The sequence below is a fragment of the Eublepharis macularius genome, chromosome 4 (assembly GCF_028583425.1).
Source record: "Eublepharis macularius isolate TG4126 chromosome 4, MPM_Emac_v1.0, whole genome shotgun sequence".
Taxonomy (NCBI): domain Eukaryota; kingdom Metazoa; phylum Chordata; class Lepidosauria; order Squamata; family Eublepharidae; genus Eublepharis; species Eublepharis macularius.
Window position 1 is genome coordinate 164,582,702 of NC_072793.1, and position 20,583 is coordinate 164,603,284.

Consider the following 20,583-nt stretch of genomic DNA (forward strand, 5'->3'; position numbering starts at 1 on the left):
GGATTCAACCACCAGGGGCGGCCGCTCTGGAGCTGCTGCTAGCGGTTGCTGCATCCGGAGCATGGCCTGTCCAAGTGTTTGCAGCGTGCTGACGGCGGCACGCATCACCTCCAGGTTCTGGCCCCAAGCATTCTGAAACATCGCCTGCTCCTGACGGGTCACCTCCATGAACTCTTGGCGCCACCTCTGTGCCTCGGAATGCTGCCTCTGCCTTTCGGCGATATCCTCGCGGTGCTAAGTGTCTGCCTGGCTCATCATCCTGTCCGCAGCCTCAGCGCCACCGTGGGCCCTCCGCTTGCGGTTCCTTATTGCTGAAAGTCGTGTCCCAGGGGACAGCTGGGCCGGATTTTGCGTAGGGCTGCCTGGGGGGGGGGTGGAGAAACAGCCAAGAGGTGAACACAAGGCCCCACCATTCCCCAGCCATGGTCCCCCCATCAAGCCCTCGGAACCAGAATTTCCCAGGCGTGCGGCATTGCATGTGTGCGGTACCTGAGACGCCGAGGCCTGGCGAGGGCGGGCTGTTCTCCTTATCCAGATTGTCCTCCGTGCTGCTTCCCGAGGCGGACTCGTGCTCATCTGCGAAGAAGGCAACATTGTCAGAATGCACTTTGGGTTACCGGCAGAGGGCATAGGGGGATAGGGGGAACAGCTTGCTGGTTTCAAGGATGCAACCTTCCTTAGGAATAAATGTGTCCCCTTGTAGCATGCATAGAATTTTGCTGCATGCCTGCTATCCGAGGCTCAGCCGGCCATCCTCCGAGAAACCTGGATTGCACTAAAGTGCTGCAATTCGATGCCCTTGAGTTAATACTGCTGCCACCCTGCCTGCCCTACAACAGTAGTGTTTGCTCCCCTGCCTCTGTGCATATGATTTAGGACCCATGGAAAAATTACATTACATTACAATGTGAGTTTGCTGAACTTGAGTTTATTCACAAATTCACAACAACAAACCCCTTAGAATGCTACAGGGATGTAGCATTCCTGTCTCACTACAGATGCTAGTTTTCTGCCTTTCCTCCCCTGCTCTAAGCAAGCTGATTACATTTTGTATTGTCCCTTTACATCCTGACTCTTTTCTTTGCAACATTCCTCCCACCTTCTAACTGGGATATACGGGCTCAGAGATCTCCATTCCTACTTGCATCTGACGGAGGAAGCTTGAAAGTGTATTCTCTGGAAAATCTAGTTGGGGTGATCCCAGCCCTGGTGCACCTGACCTTGCTCAACTCTGGCAATCGAAAACCAACATCCCTGTTTTTGCCATCCCAGCGGGGTTTTTGGTTCCATCCCCCCCCCCAGGACCCCCTGCAATGGTCTCCCGAAAAGCCGGCAGCAGCACGAGCACAAGCGTGTGTGACTGTGCCTGCGTGCTGTGGTGTCTTGGCCGACGGGTTTCCCCCCCCCAAACGCCCGTCCAATCGGGACACCAGTCTGCGGGGCAAAGGTCAGCGAAACCTCCCGGGGTTGGATTCTCTGGGAGACAAAATGGCAGTCGATAATAAGGCCTCAAGTATTCAGTTCAGGAGGGTGGCACCAATGCAATTGCGCAGATGCGGAAAATGGGGCTGGACACCGCTGCACGCCTCGATTATGCATCTGCGCGCATTTGTGCATTTGCGCGGTTGCGCAAATGGTGCCAGCCCCTTCTCTTAGGCTACATGTGGCCTCAGAGAATCCAAGGGCTGTGTGCCTGACCGGCGGACTTCTCGGTGCCCCCCCCGGACCCCCAGCAAGGGACTGACCGGCCTGTGCCCTGAGCCAATGAACAGAGCACCCATGCCCCACAAAATCCCAGGGTGCATAACCCTACCCAGCAGAGCTGCAGGCGCGCCCCCCCTGCCCCCCTGCCTGGGAAAGCACGGACCATTATTGCGGCGGATTCCCAGACCAGCCCAAGCGAATCCCGCGCCCCCCTTGCCGGCCCCCCCCCACGTACCCGGTCCCGCCAGTCCACTCAGGGTCACATCATGATCTCCACCGCTGTGCAAGTGGTCATCGTCCACGAAGCCACCGTGCCCTGGGAACAGAAGTAGGGCCAGCCTCGTCATATTGCATGCTTTGATTACACCCCCGAAGCACCACCCCGGCAGCAACCGCGCTTGGACCAGGGCCCCCACCGACCTGATGGAAAGGGTGTCGATGTCCTGAGATCTTCCGCATTGATGGTGACGAGGTCATGGCTGAAGAGCTCCTCCGACCCCTCCTGAAGCTCCAGAGGGCCTTCCCGGGCCCTGCCCTCCACCTCCAGCACTATACTCCGAGCCAGCCTCTTGGGGTTAACGCTTGCATCCCCCCTCAAAATGCTGTCCAGCTCTCTGAAGTACGGACAGGTTGTTGGCGCGTTCCCTGAACGGCCGTTGTGGGCCATAACCTTTTTGTACTCCAGCCGCATGGTTTTGGTCTTGGTGCGGCACTCTGTAGCCGACCGCTTGTGGCCCCGCTCAGCCATCTGCCTCGAGATTTTTTGGAAGTAGTCCATGTTCCTGTGGGTGCTTCGGAGAGCTTCCTGTATCTTTTCTTCCCCCAAGAAGTGTAGCAGATCCACAATCTCTCTATGCCGCCAGGACACCCCCCGCTTCCCAGCCACATCCCCTCCACCAGCCATACTGCCCCCGACAAGGCGATATTGCTCTAGCACAAGCGTGTGTGACTGTGCTCGAGTGCTGTGCTTTCTCAGCCACCGAGATTCCCCCCACCCGCCCGATCACCCGTCCAATCGGCACGCAAGTCTGCGGGGCAAAGGTCAGCGACACTTCCCAGGGTTAGATTCTCTGGCAGACAAAATGCCGGCCGGTAATGAACGCTCAGTTCGCATTTCATGAGGGATGCAGTAATGCAATTGCGCGTATGCGCAAAAGGATTCGAAAAACCACGCACCATGATCATGATTATACTTTTGCGCATTGGTGTAAATTCATGCCCGCAAACGCGCGATTGCGCAAATCGCTCCAGCATTTTAAAAAAAAAATGGCGATATTGTGGCCGGCTGGCCGGCCGGCCGGAAAAAGGGGAGTTCCTCTTCCCCCATGATGGATCGCCATGCTGCGGCAGAACCCGCCATGCCGTGTTCCCACTGTCCGCTTATATAGCGCAACGGAGCGCCATGAACCGCAGGTAAGCAGGGACAGCAACTTGCGGGTTTTAACGGGTCTTCCCGCTTCAAAAGCGAAATCTCTCGCTTTAATTTTGCCCATCTGGAATCGGCCAGTTTCATTACGCTGGTGAATAGTTTATGCTGCCCTCTGACTGGAAGAGCGCATCACTCTTTGTTCTGAACCTTTCAGTGAAGTCGAGGACTATTGCTGCATGTCTGCCTTGGCTCAGCCTTGCCTTATCTGTGGCTTGTCTCTGTCAAGAGTGATCACTGAAGGAGACAGCGGGACAAAGACAAGCCAAGAAAGGCAGATAGGCAGCAGCTGCAGCACCTATGCTTTCCTGCACCTGTAAACCACTGGCTGATTCTTGCCTAGCCAGCCTTATTGGTCCTCCCGGATACTGACTGGAGTGTGTGTGTGTGGGGGGGGGAGCGCTCAGGAGATGTTGTACGACAGGTGGCTAACCCATCAGAAATTTTCTCCTGGAGGCCACAATAGCAAACCTGATTCTCCAGTGTTGTTAATGCTTCCTGCTGTTTTCTGTGCACTAACATTTATTTAGTGCCTGTTTTGGCTTGTTCCATAGCATTCCAGGAACATTTTGGCTTGGAAGGGATTAATAAAAGCATGCCAGTTCCGTGTTTTCATTTCTAAAATGTTCTGCAGGGTCTTTAATGGTTCCCACTTTTTTTTATAATAGGCGCATTTGTTTGTCTGGCCTGGCTAGCCCAGGTGAGCAGGATCTTAGCTGATATCAGAAGCTAAGAATGGTCAGCTTGGGTCACTAATTGGATGGGTAACCTCCAGCTAAGACCAGGGTTGTAGAGACAGGCAATGGCAAACCTCCTCTGTTAGTTTCTTGCCATGAAACACCCGCCAGCGGTTGCAATAAGTCAACACTGCTTTGATCCAGCTTTTGAGCTTCAGAAGCAGCCAAGCTGCAGAAACGGTAAGTGAATCAATTGTTGAGACAAACATGTGCATAGAGAGGCAGCTAGCAGTGACTGATCAAAGTCATCATGGGTTGTGGAAAGAAGACAGGTAGCTATCACATGACTTTAGCCAGGTGATGTGTTTCTGTATGCCAAGGACGTTGGGCTGGCACAGTGAGTCAGCACTATGGCTGTGATAGGCTAGTGATTATTATCGAAGAGAACAGAATCCTGTACTTCTGGGGGCTCCAGCTCTGCTGGTTGCTGGAGAAGCACTTCGTCAGTCAACATAATAAGTCTGTATATGTATCCCCCTGTAATATTGTATAACACACCACTTGTACTAAAGCTTGGTGTGTCCTGTCTTCTCTTGAACCCGCCATTGAGGGCCAGTGCAACATAAGCCCCGACATCAATAAAATTGTTCCACCTCTGGCGCAAAAGGGGACTGACCTGCCTCCAGCTCCCCATAAAAACGCCCCCTCGCAGCAGCCCTTCTCGTCGCTCCACCCTCACGCTGCTTCGAGCTCCTGCCCCCAATCGCATGTCCAGCCCAGGTATTGGTGTGCTGGCTGGGCGAATCAGCTGTATTCCTGCGCGCATCTTGCGTGTACGCGGTCGCTCGTGGGGATTCCGTTCACCGGCTTGTTTCTTGTCTCGTCCCCGGCGTTCTTACGCTCGATCTGCTGCAGGTAAGCCCTCCTCTCCCCCCTCAAATACCCATTCTGGCTTTTCTCTTCCTTTGCTTGCGGGGTGGGGGGTCGTGGGGCTCGCTGAGCGCTTGCAGCCCGGAGAAGGGCCGTCTCCCTTGGGCGCATCAGAGCTGATCCGATCCGGAGAGGGACCGTCCAGCAGGAGGACCCGCTGACGCCTGCGTCGGCTCCATGTACAGCGCAAACCTTGGCAGAGTTACTCCGGCGGAAGCCTGGTGAAATCCATCGGCAGACTGGAGACGCTCCGCCTGCACTTGCCCGGCCAAGCCCCGGTGCTGCAGGCTGGACGGCTCCGGTGTGTTCGCCTCTTGGGTTCTTTTGCGGCTCAGCGGGACGTTGCTTTAATAAAAAAACATTTTAAGTTGGACGGCACCCATTTCTTTTGGCTCCTTCTTCCCAGAATGCCGTGCGCGCAGCCCAATACAACCGGGCGTTCATTTTTCCCGGGCGGCGGAGAAAAGGGGATTGAGGACGATGGCTTAAAAGATCTCTTTTTCCCCTCCTTTTTGTTTTCTTTTTTTAAATGCGCGAACTGACGAAGAGTTCGGGGGAACTAGAAACCTTGTACGCAGCTCTTTGAAGCCCTCCACCGGAATCATTAATCTTAAATTGCATTTTGCCCAAGATTGTTCCATGAAGGGACATGTTGTGCCTCTGACCATGTGCAGACTGCCTGATAGTTGCATAGATAATCCCTGCTAGGACTGTGGCTTCAAACCCCCCTAACTCTGGCATGACTGGGGAAGGGGTGGGGAAGAGGGCAGCCCAACGTGGCATTGTCTCCTGGCGCCGTTTCACCCAAGAATTGGTTTTCTGAGGGCAGCTGCACCTGAACATGGAGGTTCCATTTAGCGATGAGGGCTTCTAGCTGTTGTGGGGTGCCTCTGCCTTCTAGGATCATGGGGGAGCAAGAAAAGGTTTTCTCTGTCAATTCTTTGAGCCCCATATATAATGCAGGAAAGGAAGGACTGCCCTTTTAAGATGTGGGGGGTAGGTATGGTGACTTGGGGAGCAGCATTTAAGGGCGGATTCTCAGGCGGTTGCTCGTGTTTAGCTCTGTGGTAATAGTACTGATGCGGGTACCCTGTTTGGCATGCTGGAAGCACTTCAGCCGCTTTATTGTAATGCTTACAATTAGCCCTGCAAGGTAGGCCACTACTGTTCCTATATTGTCTAGTGAAGGGAAGCGGGGGTTGAGGCTGAGAGACAGCAGCTTACGTGAGGCTGCCTAGTGAACCTATGGCAGAGGTAAGGTTTGAACTGGAAGTCACAATTGCTAGCTCTTAGCTGCTGTACCAGAGCAGTTGTGGCAATCGCTGGCAGACATAGGTGGCTGTGTAAACGGCCGTCTGCTGCATCTTGTTGCTCAGAGATCAAAAAATGGAATTGAAATGGGAAGACGTCCCACTTATGATCACAATTCTTTTCTCTCACTCATAGCAGAAAACTATCGTTCAGTGGATGAACATCACCACCTCTTTGCAAAGGAGTGAAAACCTAAGAATCATGGTGAAGAGCCAGGAGCGAATCGGGACCTCCTTTCGTTCTCAAGGGAGCCTTTCAGCTCACGCACAATTGCAAAGCGAGGTAGGCAGTGATGTCCATTCCCTTTGCTCCCATGAAGCATTGCAAGAAAATCGAAAAGAATCCTCCGTCTTTGTCTTCCTGTTGTTAGCAAACGCTTCTTCTTCCTTCTCCCAGTGCCCCGTGTGCTTCGAGGAGGTGGCTGTGTATTTCACAGAGGAGGAGTGGGCTCTGCTGGATCCCGAGCAAAGGGCTCTTTACGAGGAAGTCATGGTGGAAAACTATAGGAATGTGGCGTTCCTGGGTAAGCAAGAAGTGGGCTGGTGGGTGAGTGGCCTAGGATTGTTGCTAAGAGTCCAGAGAGTTATGCGGCAGAGATTCCTATCTGCTCTTTACCTCTCTTCCCCCAAAGTTCAACTGTTAAGTTCCCTGGAGAATGACCGATGCTTAACCTAGACAGTCCCAAAGATGCAACTTGTCAGTTTGTGTCTCTTATGTTTTCATAAAGGCGCTTCAGTCTGCAAACCTGAGCTTATCTCTTGGGTGCAGAATATTTTGCCACACGGCTGTTTTTCTTCTGGAACCGAAAGGCAATCCCCCCCCCCCCCCAGCTCAGTTTCCCTTACAAAATGTCTTGTCTAATAGCAAAAGGTTACTTGCCTCGGAGAATAAGCATCAGGAACTGTTGACTATTTCTGCTATGTGATGTTTGTACCTGGGATCTTACTGGGTTTCCCTTTGTATTCCCAGCAGATGAGAGGAAACGAAGTACAGACTGTGGGGGAAGATACATGGATTTGAAGGATGAAACAGAATCTGGAAATGAAAAAAGACTACAGAGAAGTAAGAGCGAAGGAAACCAGAAGCAGACGACAAAATCATTGAGAACTCACCCAGGGGAGAAATCATATGAATGCTTAGAGTGTGGAAAGATCTTTAGTCGGCAGGACAATCTAGCTTCACACCAAAGGATTCACACTGGGGAGACACCATATAAATGCTTGGAATGTGGAAAGAGTCTTAGTTGCAGCAAAAGACTTACTATTCACCGGAGGATTCACACAGGGGAGAAACCTTATAAATGCTTGGAGTGCGGAAAAAGTTTTGGTTGTTTCAGATACCTAACTATTCACCAAAGGACTCACACAGGGGAGAAACCATATAAATGCATGGAGTGTGGGAAAACTTTCAGTCAGAGCACAGGCCTTTCTTATCACCTAAGGGTGCACACTGGAGAGAAACTGTATGAATGCATGGAGTGTGGCAGGAGGTTCAATCGAATTGACAAGCTGAATTGTCATCGAAGGACTCACACAGGGAAGAAACCATATAAATGCATGGAGTGTGGGAAAACTTTCAGTCAGAGCACAGGCCTTTCTTATCACCTAAGGGTGCACACTGGAGAGAAACCGTATGAATGCATGGAGTGTGGCAAGAGCTTCAATCAAATTGACAAGCTGAATTGTCATCAAAGGATACACACAGGGGAGAAATTACACAAATGCTTAGTGTGTGGAAAGAGCTTCATGGAGAGAAGTAACCTCGCTTCTCACCAAAAGATTCACACAGGTGAGGAACCATATAAGTGCTTGGAGTGTGGGAAGAGCTTCAGTAGGAAAAGAAGCCTCGCTGACCACCAAAAGATTCACACAGGTGAGAAACCATATAAGTGCTTGGAGTGTGGGAAGAGCTTCAATCAGAAAGGAAGCCTCACTCGCCACCAAAGGATTCACACAGGTGAGAAACCATATAAGTGCTTGGAGTGTGGGAAGAGCTTCAGTTATAAAAGAAGCCTCACATACCACCAAATGATTCACACAGGTGAGAAACCATTTAAATTCCAGGGATGTTGAAAGAGTTTCAATTAGAAGATGGACTTTCCTACTGAACGAGAGATTCACACTAAGGAGAAAACATAGAAGTGCGCTGAATTTGGGCAGAGCACAGATATAGCACTAACCTCACTTCTCACCCGTAGAAATGTTTGGAGTGTGAAAAGAGTTTCATTTGCACTACAAGCTTTATTGTTTACCACAGAATCCACACAAAAACCGTGTAAATGAAGGCTATCCCAATCCCAGAGCAGTAACAGTTTTCATATTTTTCACACTTGTGTCAGAAATTCCATCTAAATGTTATAAGTCAGTGTGATGTAGGGATTGGAGTGTCGGACTAGGGTCAAGGAGACCCAGATTCTTTGCAATTTGGAGAGCCAGTATGGTGACAAGGGTTAGAATGTGTGTTAGAGACTAGAGAACAGAAGGGTGGACTGGCTGCTGAACTTCTTAGGCAAAGTCCTGTTGGGCCTTCGTCCTGAGGCGCTGCTTCCCGGCCCATTCTTACCTTTGCCTCCCCTGAATTTCCCCGGGGTTGGCGTTTGTTTTCTTGGCATTGGTTTTAACTCCTCCCAGAGTGTGCATACATCAATATTCTTAATACTTTTTGTCTCACTGTAAGCATTAGATATTGCAAAAATCCGGCAATGCGACCCAGACACTTAGCATCACTGGTGATGCTTAGATTTGAATTTTATATAATTCTTCCTATATTTTCTGCAGCTGATGACCCTTTCCCCCCTGCTCCCCCCCACAAGTGCCTACATAGTGAAAATCTGCTTGTTGCCTCTAAAGAAGCGGGCTCTAGTCCACAAAAACTTCTTCTGGAGTAAAACCTTCCTTTCTTAGGTGATGCTAGACCCCTGCTTGGTTTTGCTACAGCTGACTTGCACAGCTCCGCCTCTGTTAGGCAAAGGGTTAGGCAAGCGCAGTAGTGATCTCGATCAGGCCACAGTGCCCCCCTTGTTTTGTACCCTTTATCGTGGTTTGCACTGCCCTTCAGACACAGCCTCAAGTTGGTTCCCAGCTTCTTGTTTCTAGTTCCTTGTTCATGAATCCAACCACAAGTATTAACATTTTTAAAAGCTCTGCCCCTCCCCCAGGCTTTGGACCAGCCTGAATCCTGCAGCCCCATACGCTGGTTACCATGGCCTGCAAAGTGGCACATCACTGTGCCGAGTCTAAGCCCAGGTCTGGCACCAAGACCAAGAAAGTGAGATGCTCCCAGAGGTCTGGAGTTTTGGCTGGGGAACTATTTATATCCCCTTCCAGGGAACTTACATCAGAATAGTGCAGAGCTCTTTTTTTTTCAGGGAAGAGGGATGGAAGACATGACCATTTTTCTGTCGGCTGGTTCAGTTGGGTACCAGTGAGATGCTGCAGAAGGGCAGGGAAGGAGCTTCTGCTACTTCTCTTGAGCATGCTTAGTAGCACTTAGCTGCACGATCTGACAGGCACTGCCCCCTCCCTGAGCAAGAGCCAGTGGAGCACAGGGAGGAGGAAACCTCTGCATGGGCAGCTGCTCTTTTTTGGAGATAGGTTCGGATGGGTCGCGTGTTTGGTACAGCCCAAGAGCAAGATCCAGCTCCAATAGCACCTTAAAGAGCAACTAGATTTCTGAGCTAAGTGGTCTTTCAGGTCCTGTTAGATCTGGATTTGGCTCTTTCGTGGATGATGGCCGAGGTCACATTTGTCTTGCTGATCTTCCTGGGAAGAAGAGAGGGCTGTCCTCTCCCCCACCGGAAATCAGCTTATTTACTTGCTGCTGGGCCCAATTCAAAGTGCCGGTTTTAACTCTGAGAGCCCTTCCTGACCGAGTTCCCTCTTACTTACCAAACTGGGTCTCCCAGTACACTCCCCTAGGCCAGGTACGCTCTTCGGACCACCTCCTCCTTCAGGTGTCCTCCCTTAAGACTGGCTCCACACAGCCCAATGAAATCGTGGGCCTTTGGGGGGGGCAGGCCCAGTCCTCTGGAGTTGCCTGCCAGAGCGGGTGAGGAGGGTGCCCTTCTTTGCTTCATTTAGGGAGAGATATAAAGCGTTCCTCTTCCAGAGACCATTTGGCGGAGGGTGATTTTTTCTAGCAGATCTGGCTATGAGTCTATAGTTGTGTGTTTTAAATCTTGGGTTTGTTAAGCAGAAATATTTTAAAGTTGGAACCGTGTGTATTTTAATCTTAAGTTAACCTCTGGTTAAGCAGTTAAGCTCCATCCCTCCCCACCCTAAAGCCTCAAAATAAAATGTGGTAACAGAACTCAAAAGTGAATAAAGAAAGAAATATGAGCAAACAAAACCTTGAGAAGGAAAAAATGAAGGCAAACACTTCAAAAAAGCTTCAGGAATTCTTCCCAGCCCTGCAGCAGGCAGCAGAGAAGAAGAGTGCAACATCCAAAGTGGCTGCTGAAAACAGCAAGGGTAAGAATAAACTACCCAACTTATCTAGTTCAGCAGACCCAATACTAGCCAGAGTGCTTGCTCAGTTGGAGCAAAAAATTATGAATAAAATCTCAACTATTCTGCAACCCTTTGAGGAGCAACTTGCTGAAATAAAATCAGCTATAGACAAAGTAGCACAAAAGGCTAATCGTGCCCTTATATTAAGCAATTCACTGCGATCTGAAATAGCCATTTTAAAACAAGAAAATAAACAGCTACAAGAAAGACTATTACAATTGGAAATCCATACAAAACAATCTAACCTTAAATTCAGAAATTTTGATGAGAAGATACCTGATAATGCAGATCTACCCTCCTTTTTAGAATCATGGCTGTCACAGTTTTCTCCTGGGGTCACAAAATAATGCAAAGTATAATAAACCAAGAGATATATTAGCCACAATCCCAGACTGGAAGACAAGGAGCAAAATACTAGAAATAGCAAGAAATAAAGGATCAATCCCCTACAAAGGGACAAATATTCAAATCCTTACAGACTTGCCATCCACAATATTAAAGAAAAGAAAAGAACTCAGATCTACAACAGAAGCATTGAGAAAAGCCCAAATAAAATATAAATAGACTAATTATACACATCTTCAAGTCAAAATACAAGCTACAATCTACCAAGTTTTAGATCAGGAAGCTGGAAAGACATTACTGCAAGATCTTGGCATTGAGACTTTTTCAATCAGAACATCACAGAAAAGAAAAATGCTCAGTTCGTTATCACCCTTTAAGGAAAACAAGACCCAAGCAAGACACATTTAATAAGAAAGAAAAAACAGACTGAAATGTTAAAATCCAAGTTGATAGCAAACTAAAATATCCTGTAAAATGTTATGATTGTAAAATGCATATATGTAATATCAGATTAGAGGCATGGCGGGGAGGGAATGGAGCTCCCAGACTGGGCCCCCAGTTATTTACAGTTCTCCAAGTTGGTAGTAGTAGGCCAAATAGTCTATAGGGGGTTACTCTTGGGCTATAGAGAACTGCTATTAAGCAACTTAATTAATCCAATTTAAATAGCACTATTTAGTAAAGTAAGGGGTCAGAGGGAGAGGGGAGGAGAAAGGGGGTTAATTTAGCAAGGCTTATAAGGGTTACAATAATGAGTATATTTATTGTTGGTTCTTCTATTAATATCTGTAAACGATGGGTAAAAGGTTTGACTTCATAATAATACTTATTTAATCATTATATATATTGAAAATATCTTCCTTAAACAGTATTTTTATTAATAATCTAATCATCAAAGTAGTTCAGTCGTCTATGATATAAATCCTCTATAATAAGGTTAAGATTGGTTATCGTTTAGTATATCAAGCTTTAATGGAAATCCCAGTTGAAATAGACATTTGTAAGAAAATTCATGGTTACAAGAGCATGTAAATTATTATTAATATGTAAAAGAAGATTTCTTAGTTGTCAATGTTTAATGACTTTCAATATTGTAACTATTAATGTGGATAATTAAATAAACACTTTTCTTAAAAAGCCACAGGAGCCTCGCACTGGTTCATCCCTTCATGCCCTTACTGAGTCATAGAATCAGCCTTGCTGTCATACAATCATGCGGTTGGAAGGGATCTCTAGGGTCATCTAGTCCAACCCCCTGCACAATGCACGAAATTCACAGCTACCCCCACACACCCCAGCTGCCCCAGTGACGACCCCTGCTCCTTGCGCAGAAGTTGGCCATCTATAGTCTCTTCTGAAATACCTCCGAGGAAGGAGAGCCCACCACCTCATGAGGAAGCCTGTGCCACTTTTGCTTTAATTTAAACTCATTGGTTTTCATCTGACCCTCTTGGGCAATAGAAAATAACTCTGCTCCTTCATCTAAGTGACAGCCCTGCAAATACTTGAAGAGGGCTCTCATATCACTTCTCAGTTGCCTCCGCTCCAGGCTAAACATACCCAGCGTCTTCAGCCTTTCCTCATAAGACTTGATCTCCAGATCATGTTCACAAGCTGTTGTGTTTCTTCCAGAGTCAGAGCGTGGACTTCATGTGTGTGTGTGTCTGCTCAGAGCTCTCTCCACAGGAATCTCGGTGCTGACTCTAGTGTTCAACTGAGTGTAATGCAAGATCACCACCTGCATGAACTTTAAGGCTATATTTCAAGGCCTTCTGAATGTATAGCTCCGCCCTGGTTTTAAAGTAAGTTTTCTCTTTCTTTCTGTGCTTTTGACATAGCATTCTGAGAAGGGGAAAAACACACTCACAATAATCACCAAAACTAGGCAGACTGACTGCCAAACGTGGATGAGAACATGAGTCTCTCGGTGATGTCTGCTTCACCTGTCGGATTGAGAAAAACGGGATTTCGGACCAGAGTCAAAAGTGACCCAGACTTCGGTGTTTGTTTCCCTTCTTTGGAAAAAGATAGATTGGGAAAATGTTTTGAGAAGCAACTATGGCAGTGTTGGAAGCTGTAGCATAAGTGGATGGGCTGCGAATCAGCACTCTGTTGGTTCAAATCCCTCTACTGCCATGAGTGGGGCACCAATCTGTCTAGAAAAGCGGTATGTAAAAGAAAATCTTGAGGGCTGGAAATGCTTTGCTTTTAATTGTTTGAATAAGCAATCATTCTGGTAGAATTCAGTGAGCAAGCCAGGAAAAATATGCCACGGAGAAATCTCAATAGTAATGTGGGCATTGATAAAATTATTAATAGGGAAAATAGAAGAAGAAATGTCAAAACTCATTGGTGGTGCAGTCTCCCAAACTGAGTGGAACACTATGTGATATTTTGTAATATTTTTAGCCTTCAAAAAGAGTAGTTTGCCTCTAGAGAAGATCTCCACTTTTAGGAAGAGTAGAGATTCGACCCGTATAATTAATATCATTCTTTTTAACATGAGATTCTGAAAAATTGAGCAAAATGATCCTTAAGAAGATTCAGACCTGTCGATTTGTTTTGACACACCACCATCTAGTGGCTGAAAGGTGTTACTGCACCGGGGAAACAAATTCTGTTCCGGAAAGTGTTCTTGGAATGGCTTTCTCGGGATCATAGGGCCAAAAATATGCTCTCATATATTTGTTAAATCCTTGGAATGGCTAGGACACAGCCTTCAGAGGGCTCAAACACAGCTCAGGTTCAAGGATCTGTCTGCAGTTTCATCCATTTTGCGATTTCTCTTAACCTTCGGAAATAGCATCGTAAAGGAGACAAGCAATTAAAGGGCAACCTGTACCTTTCTGGTCTGTTTGAGTTGTAGAAAGGAGATGGCATCCTCCGCCTAAAGAGGATGAGACCCCTGGCCCTTGGGGTTTCATGGGGTGGTTTAGTTGGACTTCAGCACATCCCCCAAAATGCAAGTTCAATGTAAAGAAAGGCTTTTACTTGATTATGACCCGGGGGGGAAACCTTACAGACTGTGGCGGAAACAGGAAGCAACACAAACAAGGAGAGAGGCGGTCCCATAAATAAGTCAACACTGCTTTGATCCAGCTTTTGAGCTTCCGAAGCAGCCACCAAGCTGCAGAAGCGGAAAATGAATCAATAATATTGTTGCCCCTCCGGCGCAAAAGGGGACTGACCTGCCTCCAGCTCCGCATAAAAACGCCCCCTCGCAGCAGCCCTTCTCGTCGCTCCACCCTCACGCTCTTTTCTCCCAATGCCTGAGCCTGTTCGAGCTCCTGCCCCCAATCGCGTATCCAGCCCCGCTATTGGTGTGGTGGTTGCGCGAATCAGCTGTATTCCTGCGCGCATCTTGCGTGTACGCGGTCGCTCGTGGGGATTCCGTTCACCGGCTTGTTTCTTGTCTCGTCCCCGGCGTTCTTACGCTCGATCTGCCGCAGGTAAGCCCTCCTCTCCCCCCTCAAATACCCATTCTGGCTTTTCTCTTCCTTTGCTTGCGGGGTGGGGGGTCGTGGGGCTCGCTGAGCGCTTGCAGCCCGGAGAAGGGCCGTCTCCCTTGGGCGCATCGGAGCTGATCCGATCCGGAGAGGGACCGTCCAGCAGGAGGACCCGCTGACGCCTGCGTCGGCTCCATGTACAGCGCAAACCTTGGCAGAGTTACTCCGGCGGAAGCCCCGTGAAATCCATCGGCAGACTGGAGACACTCCGCCTGCGCTTGCCCGGCCAAGCCCCGGTGCGGCAGGCTGGACGGCTCCGGTGTATTCGCCTCTTGGGTTCTTTTGCGGCTCAGCGGGACGTTGCTTTAAAAAAAAAACATTTTAAGTTGGACGGCACCCATTTCTTTTGGCTCCTTCTTCCCAGAATGCCGTGCGCGCAGCCCAATACAACCGGGCGTTCATTTTTCCCGGGCGGCGGAGAAAAGGGGATTGAGGACGATGGCTTAAAAGATCTCCCCCCTCCCCTCCTTTTTGTTTTCTTTTTTTAAATGCGCGAACTGACGAAGAGTTCGGGGGAACTAGAAACCTTGTACGCAGCTTTTTGAAGCCCTCCCCCGGAATCATTAATCTTAAATTGCATTCTGCCCAAGATTGTTCCATGAAGGGACATGTTGTGCCTCTGACCATGTGCAGACTGCCTGATAGTTGCATAGATAATCCCTGCTAGGACTGTGGCTTCAAACCCCCCTAACTCTGGCATGACTGGGGAAGGGGTGGGGAAGAGGGCAGCCCAACGTGGCATTGCCTCCTGGCGCCGTTTCACCCAAGAATTGGTTTTCTGAGGGCAGCTGCACCTGAACATGGAGGTTCCATTTAGCGATGAGGGCTTCTAGCTGTTGTGGGGTGCCTCTGCCTTCTAGGATCATGGGGGAGCAAGAAAAGGTTTTCTCTGTCAATTCTTTGAGCCCCATATATAATGCAGGAAAGGAAGGACCGCCCTTTTAAGATGTGGGGGGTAGGTATGGTGACTTGGGGAGCAGCATTTAAGGGCGGATTCTCAGGCGGTTGCTCGTGTTTAGCTCTGTGGTAATAGTACTGATGCGGGTACCCTGTTTGGCATGCTGGAAGCACTTCAGCCGCTTTATTGTAATGCTTACAATTAGCCCTGCAAGGTAGGCCAGTACTGTTCCTATATTGTCTAGTGAAGGGAAGCGGGGGTTGAGGCTGAGAGACAGCAGCTTACGTGAGGCTGCCTAGTGAACCTATGGCAGAGGTAAAGTTTGAACTGGAAGTCACAATTGCTAGCTCTTAGCTGCTGTACCAGAGCAGTTGTGGCAATCGCTGGCAGACATAGGTGGCTGTGTAAACGGCCGTCTGCAGCATCCTGTTGCTCAGAGATCAAAAAATGGAATTGAAATGGGAAGATGTCCCACTTATGATCACAATTCTTTTCTCTCAGTCATAGCAGAAAACTATCGTTCAGTGGATGAACATCACCCCCTCTTTGCAAAGGAGTGAAAACCTAAGAATCATGGTGAAGAGCCAGGAGCGAATCGGGTCCTCCTTTCGTTCTCAAGGGAGCCTTTCAGCTCACGCACAATTGCAAAGCGAGGTAGGCAGTGATGTCCATTCCCTTTTCTCCCATGAAGCATTGCAAGAAAATCGAAAAGAATCCTCCCTCTTTGTCTTCCTGTTGTTAGCAAACGCTTCTTCTTCCTTCTTCCAGTGCTCCGTGTGCTTCGAGGAGGTGGCTGTGTATTTCACAGAGGAGGAGTGGGCTCTGCTGGATCCCGAGCAGAGGGCTCTTTACGAGGAAGTCATGGTGGAAAACTATAGGAATGTGGCGTTCCTGGGTAAGCAAGAAGTGGGCTGGTGGGTGAGTGGCCTAGGATTGTTTGCTAAGAGTCCAGAGAGTTATCCGGCAGAGATTCCTGTCTGCTCTTTACCTCTCTTCCCCCAAAGTTCAACTCTTAAAGTTCCCTGGAGAATGAACGATGCTTAACCTAGACAGTCCCAAAGATGCAACTAGTCAGTTTGTGTCTCTTATGTTTTCATAAAGGCGCTTCAGTCTGCAAACCTGAGCTTATCTCTTGGGTGCAGAGAGTAGATTAGATGTTTGTCTAATCAAAAGCATGAAATCCAAATGTAGATGTGTTGTCCCTTTTCTCATCACTTTTAATGTGTAAAGACTTGGAACAGAATATTTTGCCACACGGCTGTTTTTCTTCTGGAACCGAAAGGCAATCACACCCCCCCCCCCGACTCTGTTTCCCTTACAAAATGTCTAATAGCAAAAGGTTACTTGCCTCGGAGAATAAGCATCAGGCACTGTTGACTATTTCTGCTATGTGATGTTTGTACCTGGGATCTTACTGGGTTTCCCTTTGTATTCCCAGCAGATGAGAGGAAACGAAGTACAGACTGTGGGGGAAGATACATGGATTTGAAGGATGAAAAAGAATCTGGAAATAAAAAAAGACTAAAGAGAAGTAAGAGGGAAGGAAGCCAGAAGCAGAGGACAAAGTCATTTGCCTTTCATAAGAGGAATCTCCATGAAATCCTAGTCACAGAGAATTTACAGAAGGAAAAAAGAAGGAATAAAGGCCCTCAGAATGGGAAAGGGTCTGGCAGCAGCTCCAGTCCTAAGAGACAGCAGAGAACTCACCCAGGGGAGAAATCATATGAATGCTTAGAGTGTGGAAAGAGCTTTAGCCGGAAGGACAATCTAGCTTCACACCAAAGGATTCACACTGGGGAGAAACCATATAAATGCTTGGAATGTGGAAAGAGTCTTAGTTGCAGCAAAAGACTTACTATTCACCGGAGGATTCACACAGGGGAGAAACCTTATAAATGCTTGGAGTGCGGAAAAAGTTTTGGTTGTTTCAGATACCTAACTATTCACCAAAGGATTCACACAGGGGAGAAACCATATAAATGTGTGGAGTGTGGGAAAACTTTCAGTCAGAGCACAGGCCTTTCTTATCACCTAAGGGTGCACACTGGAGAGAAACCGTATGAATGCATGGAGTGTGGCAAGAGGTTCAATCGAATTGACAAGCTGAATTGTCATCAAAGGATACACACAGGGGAGAAATTACACAAATGCTTAGTGTGTGGAAAGAGCTTCATGGAGAGAAATAACCTCGCTTCTCACCAAAGGATGCACACAGGTGAGAAACCATACAAGTGCTTGGAGTGTGGGAAGAGCTTCAGTCAGAAAGGAAGCCTCACTTACCACCAAAGGATTCACACAGGTGAGAAACCATATAAGTGCTTGGAGTGTGAGAAGAGCTTCAGCCAGAAAGGAAGCCTCATTTACCACCAAAGGATTCACATAGGAGAGAAACCATTTAAATTCCGGGAGTGTTGAGTTTCAATTGGAAGATGAACTTTCCTACTGAACAAGGGATTCACACTAGGGAGAAAACATAGAAGTGCACTGAATTTTGGCAGAGCACAGGTACAGCACAAACCTGACTTCTCACCAAAGGATGCACACTGGGGAGAACTCGTTCGGTGTGAAAAGAGCTGCATTTGCACTACAAGCCTTATTGTTTGCCACAGAATCCACACAAAAGAAAAACCGTGTAAATGAAGGCTATCCCAATCCCAGAGCAGTAACAGTTTTCATATTTTTCACACTCATGTCAGAAATCCCATCTAAATGTTATGAGTCAGTGTGATGTAGGGATTGGAGTGTCGGACTAGGGTCAAGGAGACCCAGATTCAAATCCCTCCTCTGCCATGGAAGCTTGCTGGGTGACCTTTCGGGCTGAGAGCTAAGCTGGTCAAAGGTTACACAGCAAGCTTCCATGGCAGAGGAGGGTTGTTGTGAGGATAAAATTTGAAGGGAGAATGACTTGAGCTGCTTATGGTTCCCATTGGGTAGAACAGTGGGATATAAAAGATTGTAAGAACGGTTTGTATAATAAATCAGGATTGCTTTTAATCTTCAGTAAGTGACTGTTTCAGAACTTTGAGCGTGTCAGCATTACATTGCATTACATTGCTAGAAGACTGCAGGCAATTAGTGGATGGCCATAATCTCTGACAGCTTCTTGACAGCTGTATGTACCTGACTGAGCCGGTTTGGTCTGGTTCCTCCCCTATGAATGATGCAATGCAGGGGGAGCTAGATGACTCAGCGTCTGACTGCTGATTAGACACTTGTCAGGACTGAAACGTATATATGTGTACATGTTCTGAACAGTTACCCCCTGCCTAAAAACAGACTGTCTGGCAAAGCACTTTGTCGGATTGTACAAAGTACTGGATGGCTCTTTGGACTGTATATTTTGTAAATAAATGTAAATAGTTTTAGCACTAGCCTTTACTGGTGTGTGTGACTCTGCTTTCACCTCGGTGCTGGGATGCACGCACACTGACAGAGCGAAGCAAATGTGTGTATCCAAATACATGCCCTGCTTGTCAAAATGGAAACTCTTGGTGCTTTTCATAAATTCTTTGTGGCTAATAGTTACATTAGAGATTGGTTTCCCTTCTTTGCAGTTTGGAGAGCCAGTGTGGTGACAAGGGTTAGAATGTGTGTGGGAGACTAGAGAACAGAAGGGTGGACTGGCTGCTGAACTTCTTAGGCAAAGTCCTGTTGGGCCGTCGTCCTGAGGCGCTGCTTCCTGGCCCATTCTCACCTTTGCCTCCCCTGAATTTCCCTGGGGTTGGCATTTGTTTTCTTGGCATTGGTTTTAACTCCTCCCAGAGCGTGCACACATCAGTGTTCTTAATACTTTTTGTCTCACTGTAAGCATTAGATATTGCAAAAATCCTGCAACGCGACCCAGATACTTAGCATCACTGGTGATGCTAAGATTTGAATTTTATATAATTTTATATAATTCTTCCTATATTTTCTGCAGCTGATGAACCTTTCCCCCCTGCTCCCCCCACCCCCAAGTGCCTACATAGTGAAATTCTGCTTGTTGCCTCTAAAGAGCACAGGGAGGAGGAAACCTCTGCTTGGCAGGTGCTCTTTTTTCAAGATAGGTTCGGATGGGTAGCATGTTTGGTACAGTCATAGAGTGGTCTTTCAGGTGCTGTTGGATCTGGATTTGGCTCCAATAGCACCTTAAAGAGCAACTAGATTTCTGAGCTAAGTGGTCTTTCAGGTCCTGTTGGATCTGGATTTGGCTCTTTCGTGGATGATGGCCGAGGTCACATTTGTCTTGCTGATCTTCCTGGGAAGAAGAGAGGGCTGTCCTCTCCCCCACCGGAAATCAGCTTATTTACTTGCTGCTGGGCCCAATTCAAAGTGCCGGTTTTAACTCTGAGAGCCCTTCCTGACCGAATTCCCTCTTACTTACCAAACTGGGTCTCCCAGTACACTCCCCTAGGCCAGGTACGCTCTTCAGACCACCTCCTCCTTCAGGTGTCCTCCCTTAAGACTGGCTCCACACAGCCCAATGAAATCGTGGGCCTTGGGGGGGGGCAGGCCCAGTCCTCTGGAGTTGCCTGCCAGAGCGGGTGAGGAGGGTGCCTTTCTTTGCTTCATTTAGGGAGAGATATAAAGCGTTCCTCTTCCAGAGACCATTTGGCGGAGGGTGAATTTTTCTAGCAGATCTGGCTATGAGTCTATAGTTGTGTGTTTTAAATCTTGGGTTTTCTAAGTAGAAATTTTTAAAAGTTGGAATCGTGTGTATCTTAAGTTTACTAACCTCTGCTCAGTTGCTGCAGTGTTTACTGCCTTCAGATAAGATAGAAATGTTTTAAATAAAGAAATAACTGGTTTTGCATGTATTCAGCTGGTTGCCCTTGGTTCCCTACCCCCCCCCCCCGCCAAGGTTCTTGTCTGCTGTCAAAAGTATGTATTTTTGAGTCCTGTGATGGTGGCTGGTTCAGGAGTGGACTAACATAGTTACAGCTCTGGCCTTCCTGGTTCCAGCAGCTCGCTAAAGAGCTGTGGACATTAGGGTTGCCATGTTAACACTAACAACTGAAAATAGGATTATAGTAACAGAAATATAGAGCTGGAAAGGGACCCTTAGGTCATCTAGTCTAACTCCCTGCGCAATGCAGGATATTCACAGCTACCTCCCCTACCTAACCCCTGCTCTATGCCCAGAAGAAGGGAAAAAGCCTCCCAGTTCCTCAGCCAATCTGGCCCACAGAAAAATTCCTTTCTGACCCCAAAGTGGCAACTGGCATTACCATGGGCATGTAAGAAAGGGCCATAGGAGCCTGGCACTGGTTCATCCCTTCATGCCCTTACTGAGTCATAG

At 48.0% G+C, this 20,583-nt stretch overlaps 2 protein-coding genes across 3 annotated transcripts; both read left to right on the forward strand.

Moving 5' to 3' along the window:
- Nucleotides 1-3,042: 3,042 nt before the first annotated feature.
- LOC129327758 (zinc finger protein 660-like) lies at nt 3,043-11,228 on the forward strand. The gene is made up of 5 exons (XM_054976516.1): nt 3,043-3,117; nt 4,588-4,722; nt 6,184-6,330; nt 6,445-6,571; nt 7,018-11,228. Exons 1-5 carry the CDS (start codon nt 3,043-3,045, stop codon nt 8,118-8,120), a joined length of 1,587 nt encoding a protein of 528 aa, XP_054832491.1. The 3' UTR covers nt 8,121-11,228.
- A 2,779-nt stretch (nt 11,229-14,007) lies between these two features.
- Nucleotides 14,008-18,676, forward strand: LOC129327346 (zinc finger protein 664-like). Of its 2 annotated transcripts, none has more exons than XM_054975909.1 (4): nt 14,008-14,350; nt 15,807-15,959; nt 16,074-16,200; nt 16,744-18,676. In XM_054975909.1, the coding sequence occupies exons 2-4, from the start codon at nt 15,834-15,836 to the stop codon at nt 17,718-17,720; spliced, it is 1,230 nt and encodes a 409-aa protein (XP_054831884.1). In that variant the 5' UTR covers nt 14,008-14,350; nt 15,807-15,833; the 3' UTR covers nt 17,721-18,676. The 2 variants fall into 2 exon arrangements, with proteins under 2 accessions (XP_054831884.1, XP_054831885.1); XM_054975910.1 differs by having other exon boundaries at nt 16,747-18,676.
- Nucleotides 18,677-20,583: the final 1,907 nt, after the last annotated feature.